This window comes from Meleagris gallopavo, chromosome 1, assembly GCF_000146605.3.
Source record: "Meleagris gallopavo isolate NT-WF06-2002-E0010 breed Aviagen turkey brand Nicholas breeding stock chromosome 1, Turkey_5.1, whole genome shotgun sequence".
Lineage (NCBI taxonomy): Eukaryota > Metazoa > Chordata > Aves > Galliformes > Phasianidae > Meleagris > Meleagris gallopavo.
The window spans coordinates 190,639,161-190,650,051 of record NC_015011.2 but is presented as its reverse complement, the minus strand read 5'-3'; the positions used below and the strand labels follow the sequence as shown (position 1 = coordinate 190,650,051).

Below are 10,891 nucleotides of genomic sequence, written 5' to 3'. Positions count from 1 at the left end.
AAAAAAAGTTTTATTTATTTTTATAAAATCTCCATCCCCAATTAATGGAAATTATTGCAGAAAAACAGGAATAATAATGGGTCAACAACTGACTGCAAAGCCAAGATGTGCTGTTTGCAATTGCCTTGGATGATTATGTACACCCTCCTCGGATGTATGGTTGGAAAAAACCCCAAAATTTGGGTTGTTCCAGGTTGTGTGTTGCCTGAGACGAATCTCTATGTGATGTGAAAACATCCATGCAGTGATCTGGTTCAGAGGTCAGAGGGATGGGAGGTGCCACCCAAGTCCCAGGTGGTTCTCCCAACCATCCTGGGCTATTCCTGGCAAAGCACATTGCAACCATCAGCTGCATGAAACAAGGGTGTTGTTATGGGTTGGAAAGTACCCTGGGGAGGCTGTGCAGGGCAGGAAATCTAACCTAAGCCTACCCTCTAGCACAGCTAACATCCGCTCCTTCTCCTTTTCTCCACTGTGTATTTATTTTTTTCGTCTGCATTCTTTGGCTGAGCTGCAAAGGTTTTGAGGCTGAACATTGAAGTTATGGTTTCGCTACTGAATTTCATGCTGGAGCCAAAAATTACAAGTTACTTAATGGTCTGTAGCAGCAGCTCAATTTGCACTTGGGTGGGAAGGAGACCTGAGATGGAAAGAATGCAGTAAATTGAGGCCATGGCACCAAAATAATGCCAGACTCGACCTTCACCCCATAACTACAGCTGTGCTTGACACCAGCCCCTTTGAGTCTGCCTGCCTCTGTGCTCAAATGCATTAGCCACAAGCTCTGCCCAATCTGCAGAAGGGCTGAGCTCCCCTTGCAGTTCTGCAACCTTGGGAAAAGTTTCTGCCTTTTTCCAACTGGAAGATGGGAGTGAGCCTTAATGCTGACGTGTCTCAGTGAGGTCTCGTGTCAAGTAGTTGGGTTGGACTGGATGATCTTTAAGGTCTTTTCCAACCTGAGCAATTCCATGATTCTATGATTCTAAGTATGGACAAAAATAAGAATTATGGCTATTACTGCAAAATGTGGCCGTGCTGCTGAAGTGCTACAAGCCTGCAGCTACTGGGTTTTCTCTCCTGGGATGGACAGAGGTTCTTTTTGGAGCCCACCCTTAGTGCCCTCCCTCCAAGCACCCCAACCCCTGCCCCTCTTACACTATGAGAGCAAAGGGAACAAGAGCAGTTGGCAACTGAGAGGCAAGGAGAGGCTGTCACTCATGAGGATACATAGGTTCAGTACAAAACCACTTCTTAAAAACCATTTATTACAAAACATTTAAAAAAACACCCGTCAGGTATATGGCTGGTGGTCAGTGCTGGCATCGTGGAGGCTGTCAGCAGGAACAAATGCTTTGGAGGATAGAAATGAAGAAGATTGCAGTGTCCAAAGGGTAACGTTTGTGCATCATTCAGGTGGAGACAGGTGTAGGAGGATGCATGGGAAGGCTCCTGAGGCAGTGCAGGAGGAATTGGGAAGCAGTCCCATCGTCTGTGACTCCAAGCATCCATCCTTCACAGTTTGACTCAGGCTGATTCACGTGGCTTCACCTCCCTGGATGTGGACTGCAATTCACATTTTTTTGGCATCAGACGTTGGATTCTGGACTCTTTCTGGTGTTTTCTGCCAACTTCTTCTTCTCTGGGTCTGTTGTGGTCTCTGCTACATTGCTAGCATCCTTCTCCTGCCGTCTGAGGATCACATACACCATCACAAAGCACAGGAAAGCACCCACCTCAAAGAAAAACTGGAGGCCGAGATACCTGTGGTGTGGGAACACAATAAATGAGGGGGGGAGGGGGGGGAGTGGGGAAAGGGAGGGGGAAGGGAAAAAAGAGGAAGGAGAAGGAGAAGAGAAGTGAGAGGAGAGGAGAGGAGAGGAGAGGAGAGGAGGAGGAAGGGTCCAACTGAGCATCAATTCCAACTGCTTGGTCACTGCAGGGCTGGCCAAAAGAGCATATTATTAAGGGCATTCCCATGGTGGATATGGCCAAGTTCCCCCCATCCCCTATCCTTACCACCATCCCTACCTCTGCCTGAAGAGGTTGTTGTCGTAGTATCTGCAGGATGCTTTCCTGTCACATTTATTCTCCCAGAGGATGCAGGTGGTGTCGATGGCACTGCCGTACAGAACAGGTCCTGGCATCCACGCTGCATGCAGAGGGGTATCATTACGTCATGGGAGCACCTCTGGGACAGACCCAGCCCTGGGTGCTCTCCACTGTGCTAAGAGGATGGAAAGCAGCTGGGTCTGGTCTTCCTCCCTGTGGCCCATGAAGGATTGGTCTGTGCAGCACACCCAAGGCTGGCTGGGTTTGCAACCCCTGTGATGCAAGAAGATCCCTCTTTCTCATTGCTCTCTGACAAGGGGCCATTGCTCATCCCATTGCTCGCTCCTTCCTGAACTGCTCAGCAACGCTCCTTCCCATGGCTGAATCCCTTTGTGTGTCCACGCTCATGACCACCAGGTGAAAATCAATTCCCACCATGAGAAAAATAACTGCTGGGACCAGGGCATGAGACACACAGCCACTCTAATACTCCAGAGACAAGCACAGCCAACAGCAGTCCTCCTGGATCTGAGCCCATTCCCTCTTTCGTTTAACCATGCAGTTGCACCCCATGGGGATGACTCTTCACCTCCCACCACTCACAGCCTACAAAGCAGCTTCTTCACCTCCCTTAGAATGGAGTGTAACTGATCAAAGAGCATTTGCACAGCCCTGGGGCTGCTCAGGAATCCGTGCAGATTCCTACCAGTTAATACAATTTTCCAGGACAGCATCTCACCAAATTTCAACTTACCTAAAACTCTCAGCAGCATGAACTGTATCCCAACTGCAAACGATTTGTCTTCAGGTTGGATGCTCCTGCAACACGAGATGGAAAGTGTGACCTCTTGCAGTTGTGCAAGGATGGGTATTTCCCTCCCCAGCATCACAAAACCTTGCAGTGCCCGCACCCAAAAACTCATCCTTCCATCAAACCACCAAGGCCCCACACAGTTCCCTTGTAGGTCAGCAGAAAGGATGCTGTTTCATTCGCTGGGGCTCTGAGCTCACCACAGCTTTTTCGTGGCCAGGAAACAGAGTTGGTATGAGTAAAACACCAACAGAAGCCAATATAGCTCTGCCAAACACAAGCAGGACAAAGGCTGCTTTCTGCAACTGAAGAAGTGATTTCACCACTGGGGAAGTGGCTCTCTTTGCAATGTGCTGTCCCAGGGTGTATTTTGGTGGCACCCCGGATTTCTGAAATAAACCTTGTGGTTATGGCCAGGGTCACAGCTGAGGGGACCTGGGGTCAGCACACCTTCTCCTCTCTGTTTGGAACAGGCTGGGCTCACTCCTGGCCTGAGCAGTGATTTCATATTGCCTGGGGGGTCGAGGTAAAAATAGGTTTTAACCACAGCTCTTCCATAAAAAGCAGCTTTTCTGAGTGTATTAACCACGGAAATGGGCTGAAAGTTATGAGTTATAGATGATATCCAATTAAACCTCCTGGCTTAATAGGGGGCTGCATTAAAAAGCGATAAATCAATGGTGTAGCTTGTCACTGAGGTATGGGCTGTGGATGAGGAGAAGGAGCAGGAAGGCTGGTGGGCCAGAGGAGGAAGATCTGAGCATAGGAAGGGGGTGCTGAGGGCAAACATGGGGGTGCTGAGAAATGTGGCACTGAAGGATGTGCTGAGCAGGCGCGGTGGGATGGGTTGGGGTTGGACTTGGGGATCCGAGAGGTCTTTTCCAACCTGAATGGTTCTACGGTTCTGTGAACCAACCCTTCAGCCTTCCTCCCCTCTTCAAGAACCCCTTGCTTTTCCAAATGCAGCTTCTCCATGCAGCTTAGAGGAGCGCTTGCAGCCAACCTGGGACCCCCTGCCCTGCTCACCGGAGGATGAGCATGAAGGACGGCGTGTGGGATGTGCTGGCGAGGATTCCTGCCAGGCAGGAGAGCACCACGAAGGGCAGGAGCAGATGTGAGCAGCTGGTGCCACAGGTACCGGGCTTGGCAGAGCCCACGAGCCCATTTTCTGAGATGCAGATGCAATTGGTGTAGTTCTGCAAAGAGGAGAGAAAAGCTGCTGGGTTGAGGAAGGCAGTGGGGATGCCAGGGATAGCTGCCAGCTGATGTAGGGAAGGGGAGGGTGTTTGGATTTTGACTGTAAATAATTAGCAGTAATTAGCACTCAACACTTCAGGGAGCAGGAGGAAAAAATAAAGAAGTACAGTGAATTCAACAGAGGGCAACAGGAGTGTGTGAGGATACATGCTCTCCATCCCCACATCAGCTCTCCATCCTCATCTTCAGCACTCCATCCCCACATCAACTCTCCATCCCCACATCAGCTCTCCATCCCCACATCAGCTCTCCGTCCCCACATCAGCTCTCCGTCCCCACATCAGCTCTCCGTCCCCACATCAGCTCTCCATCCCCACATCAGCTCTCCATCTCCACACCCAGCTTCCAACATACGGCCACCGCTGGAAGGAGGTTCCCATCTCACCAGGTCCCATGGGCATCACTGGGATGTCACATTCATGAGCATGTACAGCTGATGGGGAAGAACCACAGCAGTAACTTTGGTCCTTATCTGTGCTTCCAGAAGCACCTGTTTGTGCTCCCAACCCAGACACATCCTTGTCTTGTTCACATGGGCTTCAGCAATGCCCCCCTGCCCCCTATTTCACGCTTGCTGTGCACCAAAGATGCTTCTGCACATGTTTTGGATGTCATCGTTATTTGAATGTCATCATTTCTCAGCTGAACGCCTTGGCATCGTGCATAAATCTGAATTCTTGGCATGGAAATGTCTCACCCACAGCTGATAAAACATTCAGACCCAATGTGAGTTTGCTGGCCTGTGTTGTGCATTTTGGCACTAGCCTCCAGGGGAGGGGGAGGAGACTGGGGATGAAAGAGTTCATATCCCCTCCTCCCACCCCCAAGAAAGGGGCCTTAATAGCTCAAATTAAGGCTGAGATTTATCTTCTTCAGCCATCTGAAATGAACCGAACCAAAGCAGGCTCCTTCTGCACTCAACAAGGGAGATGTGAGTCTCCAAAGGACGGCTCAGCCCTTCCATAGATAAATGCCTGTGATAGCTGAGATTTATTTGGGTCAAGGCTGATAAAAAAAAGTGCAGCGGGATACATTAAAGCTCTCATGATCTATATAACACTTCTTCCAGAGTCACAACATTCAGGGCACTTGCGTAAAGCCAAGAGGAAATGGAGGGTTGGAGATGCCTGTGGTGGAATCCTGGAGCCACGATGTGCCCCTCTCACCCAAAACCTCAGAGGACATCACGGCAGTGTGACCCCATCTGCAAAACCTCCGAGCAGTGGAGGCAAGCCACAAAGCTGCGGGTGGGCCGTCCCTATGAGACACACTGTCTGTGATGTGGTGCCACGGGGTCTGCAGTGCAGAGCTGCCCTGTCTGCTGTGAGAACCACCAGAGAAATGGGATGAGGAGGAAATCCATGAGCATCCCCACAGCAGGATGTGATCTGGGGGCAGGAAGGTGTTGTCAGAGTGGTATCTCAGCCGTGCCCAACAGAAGCATCTGGCAACTAGTTTCTTGAGAGGCTCCCATCAGTGGCGCATGTTTCTCTCTTAGTTCACCCTTATCAGACCCTCCAGTCACCCAAATTTTGGGGTGCACATTGACCAGCTCAGGTACAGTGCAGCTGAGAGCAGTGGAACATTCCCACTGTCACGCATGGCCATGCACCATGACGCAATGCCACGGAGACAGCCATAGCCCTGGGTCTCGAGCATTAATGGTCTGGATGATGGGGCAGAGCCAGACCTCAGCTAGCCAGCAGATCACACACAGCAGGTTGAAGAGGTGGATGCACCAGAGGCTGAGGAATGGGCTGCAGGAATCCCTGGAGTCCAACCAGGAGATGTTCATGGTGCACTGATACTTGGAAAAAAAGATTTGGCAAGGGATGCAAGCACGAAAGGAAGGAGTACTGCTGGCTTTGATAAGGAGTGTTTGCATGGCACTGTAAAGGGAGTCCCTATTTTACTGTAGTGTGTAGCTATATACAATAATATATAGATAATACATAGATAATAACATGTTTAGTGACTGCAGGACCAGGTGACGTTCAGGAACAGAGCATGTCAAAGGGCTGGAGGTGTCTTTGAGGAGGAAAAAGCAGCTGACAAGGATCTGCTGCACAAAAGGCAGGCACAGGCGTGCAGAAGAACACATCTGGGACCAAGCTCTGGCAGGAAATGTAATTGTTATTAAAATGGAGTGCTGTTAATTAACAAAGTGCTGCTAAAAAGTCCCCAGCCAGTTGCATGCTGCAAATACATCCTGCGCCAAGAACACGAAGGAAAAGCACTTACCCTCTATGGATTGCTAATTTTTTTCCAGATAGGTCTTAGAACTGGCAAATATTTCCTGGTTATTTATTCACTGGAGGAGCCCAGTGAGGGTGGGCTGGTTCACCCCATGGTGAAAGCATCCCTTAAGTACAAGAGGTGTCACACAGGGTGACAAAGGTGTTTATTTAGCCCTGCCCTCACTGCACGTCCTCCTGTGCCACCACAGGGAACACAGCTAAGAGAGGTGACCTCACTGGCCACAGCTTGGGGTGAAGGGAAAATAGAAGGGTTTTGTGTCGTCCATGGAAGGTGTCCACTGAAGCTCCTGGATGGTGAGGGAGATATTGTAGATGGGGTCTGTGCTGCAGAAGCAGTGGTCTCTGGGGTGGAGCAGCGGAGGGGTGAGGACATATCCTAAAAAGATGGGTATCAAAAAGGATTCTGCCTGCTGCCTCGGCCAAGAACCTGTACCAGCGTGGGTTGTGTTGGCCACTCTGTGACCACATGCCATGCATGGGGCCAATGAACGTTGGAGAACCCATTGACCCAACCTGAGCACTGCGTCGGCCATTTCTCATGAGCTGTCCCAAACCAGGATGTGATTGTGGTGGGAATGACTCACCAGGACTGAGTTGTTGGCAATACTGACAGTACTGCAGCCGGCGTAACAGGGAGAGATGTACTCGATGCCATCAGAGCCACAGATGGGGTTGTAGGCTTTCTTGGGGCAGTTACATTGGATGCTGCACTCTGAGGAGTAGTGTCCAAACTCAGAGCTACAATAGAAAGGAAATATTGATGTATGGCATTGAGCATAATTAATATGCATCTTATACAGAAAATATAATAATATTTTATATATATAAATATACCCGTTTTTATAGGGTTATGAATGAAACACTAGTTGCTTAATGCTGAACCTCCATAGAGATTCCATAGAGATCCATTGAGATTCCATGATAAACCCCTAGAGCCTGGGAGTAGCATTCACCAACGGTCCAACATGTTGCCCAATTCTGTCATTTTGTCTTCCCAGCCCTAAATGTGGGATCTTGGACCTTTGTGACCCACAGAAACCACTATGGGGCCCGCTGTGACCACAAGAATGTGAATGGATCAGCATGCAGAATTTGGGGTGGAGGATTTGGGGAAGACTGCACGGGCAAGGAGTCATAGTGCTCCCAGGTCTGGTCCCTAGCCATGTTATGAGCCCAGTGAGCAACGCGTTGTGCTTTCCAAGACGAAATTTTAATCTTGTACACTTTGTGCCAAAAAAAAAAAAAACAACACAACGCGTTCTCTCAAGTTTCACAACCAGTCAATGAAGCTGGCGTGAGTAAGGACGCGGTAGACTCAGAGTTTATTCGCAAAAGCATGAATCCCTTGCCTTGTTTTAAGGAAACAAACACAATTTTGAGTGTTCTGCTCAAGTCCCAGCCCAGCCCCAAAACGTGACCCCAGTGAGCCCCCCATCCCGCTCAGCTGCACACCTCTCTCTGTAGGTGACGCCGGCAACCTTCTGTGTGGGGCAGCCAAGGAAGACGAGGGGAAGGCAAGGATCAGGCAGAGCAGCATGCCGAGGACACACATGGCGCTGCACTGCTTCAGGGACATCTGGAACCTCTTCAGGATGGCACCGCCGACCACGATGCCAACCATCGCCCCCGGGATGTTCACAGAACCTGGGGAAAGGCAGATCCCACAGCTTGGTGTCTGACCTCCAAACCAATGGGTTTTGTGGTCATGGTGGGGATCGATGGGGTTGGATTTGGAGACTTTGGAGGTCTTTTCCAACCTTCATTATTCCATGATTCTATAAGTGGTCATGGTGGGGATGGTTGGGGTTGGACTTGGTGACCTTGGAGGATTTTTCCAACTTTTACAATTCTGTGATTCTAGGATTCTAGGATATTTATTTTCTGCATAATGAGCCACTGATGTAACAGGGTGTCCGTTTCTGCTGTCATCATTACAAAACTGTAAATGCTTCCACGACAGACTTGGGGTTTTGAAAATCCCAACCTATAAAGGGATACTGAAGAAGTGCAGTGTGTTTAATTCATCAAAGGATCAACAGGGAGGTTACCTTCAGCCCATAAATACCCCATAAATACCCGAGGAAGGAAAGGATTTCCGGCTACAGAGAGCTTTCTGTTCTAACAGAAAAAGGAGAAGCAACATTCAGCAGCCAGGAGTGAAAGGTGGATAAATCCACATGAGAAATACACACACATCTTTAATGCCAAGAGTAAATCAAGGCTGGGCACGACCCAGTAGGGCACATCTGTGGAGAACACCGTCATTTCAGCATTTAACCTTCCTCCTATCTGCTTACTTTCATCTGATTTATTTTTTAAAGATCCTTACTCTGAGGATGCACATTGCTTAGAATTACATTTCAAAAGATCCCCCTGATTATTATCTAGATCCCTGGGTGCTCTGGTTGATTTCAAGCCTTATTCTTCATATCTTGGTTACCATGACACAGGCAGGTCCCAGCCTGAGACTAGACGTTCTGGATATTAAAAGTAAAAGCAGTTTTGTCTCGTGAGAACATATCCTGCCTGTAATATCTGTTTCCTTCATAACAATACCAGCAGCAAGAAATTAGCCCAACTTTTATGAGCAATTAGTCTAACTACAGTAAACATTTTGAAGATTAAGAGAAGATGAGCACACCGGCTGGGCTGCTTTCTTGCTGCAAAGTGTCTTTACAATGCACATGAGTATTTTTGCCATTTTTCATTTTATTTCATGCATGCTTGTTAAGAGAACCTTCACTAATGGTCTGTGTAAAGCAATCCCTACCATAGAAATGTGCACAAATCAAGCCTGATGGTTCCTAGCTCTGTTCTTGCAATGAGTTATTCTCCTCTCCTTGGTTTCCAAAGAGGAGCTCAGAAGCTGGCAAGTCCCCACGCACAACAGCAACACTTACCAATGATCATGTTGGCAAAGGAGGCTGTGAGGGAGAACTGTCTCTCCAGAAACTTCCCCATGAAGGTGGCTAAGCCAGCAACCATGGCCGAGAGGTTGACCTGAGCCAACACCACCAGCAGGTAGACGGGGTGACGAAGGTTCCTCAGCAGGACCACGGGGAAATCTGGAAGGAGAAGGGGAAGCCTGCTGCATAAGGAGGGGAACAGCAAAATATCACCCATAGAAAATGGCATAGCTTTGAATTTCCCCAAAGTTTTGGGCAGGATTTGGCAACCCTGCAGCAGTGGCGTTGGAACTGGACGATCTTTGAAGTCCCTTCCAACCCAAGCCGTTTTGTGATCCCATGGAAAATCCTGTGCAGGATTAACAATTCAGGATTGGTGAGGTCTTCCAAAGATTTCCCTTATAAAAAGGCAGAATGAGTGCTTTCAGGGTTTATCCTTCCAGTTATCTTATGTGGTGGATTGGATGTAAAGAAGTCGGGTCGAAGCATCAGTGGTTGCATGCATGTCCCAAGGAAACAGCCTCAGTTCCTTTCCCCGAAGCTTTCTGCCATGGCTCCTTCTGAAACAAGCATGAAAAACGTCTGGGAGGTCACTAAGTGTTAATTTGTTTTTTTACTGTGGTTGAAACTGTAGTGTCCTTTCTGTTTCGGTAGTAAAGATGCTTCTCTATTATTGTTATTGCTTTCAATGGTTCGGATGCATTTTTCTGAATTACAGGCAAGGAACAAGGCCAGCAGATTCCCCTGAGGCCAAACTCTTGGTACTTGAGCAGAGACATGCTGAAGGGACATTGACACCCACCAGCTGCAGACCTCCAGCCTGGAGCTGCTTCTCCCCCATGCTGAGCCTTCGTTCTGCTCATGCCTTTGCTTTGCAGCACATAAGCAAAGGACATACATAAAGGCAACTTCCAGACAAACAGCAGATGAGCTTCCCAGATGAGGGCTCTGAAAGCCAATATGTTGGAGCAGAGATAAGGAATTAACAGGGAGGATTAATGCGAAGGCCTTGCTGTAAATTAATGGTGTTAATTCCCAGCAGCTCACAAACATGGGGACAATCTCTCTATCTGCTCCAGCAGGGAGAACCATCTGCCGGGAGCTGCCCCAAGCTGTGCATTCACTTCTATTCTTTTCGTCCTAAAAAGTCACATGAAGAGCAAAGACCTCTCCACGGCTGCCAGAGGGTGACCAAATGCAAAGGGAAAGCTCACCTTCATTCCCTCTGAGCTCAACATTCTGCTCCCAGGGTTGTGCAAACAGCTGGAGATGTTGGGGACAAAGGAGGGCTCTACAGAGGGTCCAAAGAGTGCAAGGTCCTTGAGACAGGGACATGGGCAGTGGGCATGGTGGGGATGAGTCAACAGTGGGATCTGGTGATCTTGGAGGTCTTTTCCAACCCTTATGATTCTATGAGAGGGCAGTGATGGGAATGGGTTGGGGTTGGACTGGATGATTTTGAAGATCTCTTCCAGCCTTTGTGATTGTGATTGGTTGGTGGTTGGATAGTCTTATAGCTCCAGGTAGCCAGATATTAAAAGCATGTGGAATAAAGTCCTAAAAAAACCCTTTAATACATATATATATATATATATATAATATATATATAT

The 10,891-nt window shown here is 48.6% G+C and overlaps 1 protein-coding gene across 1 annotated transcript in view; it reads right to left on the bottom strand.

Annotated features, from left to right (window-relative positions):
• Positions 1-1,248: 1,248 nt before the first annotated feature.
• SLCO2B1 (solute carrier organic anion transporter family member 2B1) overlaps positions 1,249-10,891 on the bottom strand; it is a 33,424-nt gene continuing 23,781 nt past the window's right edge. Inside the window, 8 exon segments of the mRNA XM_019612388.1 lie at positions 1,249-1,761; positions 2,029-2,149; positions 2,804-2,868; positions 3,887-4,056; positions 6,960-7,113; positions 7,828-7,882; positions 7,885-8,019; positions 9,276-9,440. Of these exon segments, the coding sequence (XP_019467933.1) occupies positions 1,587-1,761; positions 2,029-2,149; positions 2,804-2,868; positions 3,887-4,056; positions 6,960-7,113; positions 7,828-7,882; positions 7,885-8,019; positions 9,276-9,440 (1,040 nt within the window). The 3' untranslated portion in view covers positions 1,249-1,586.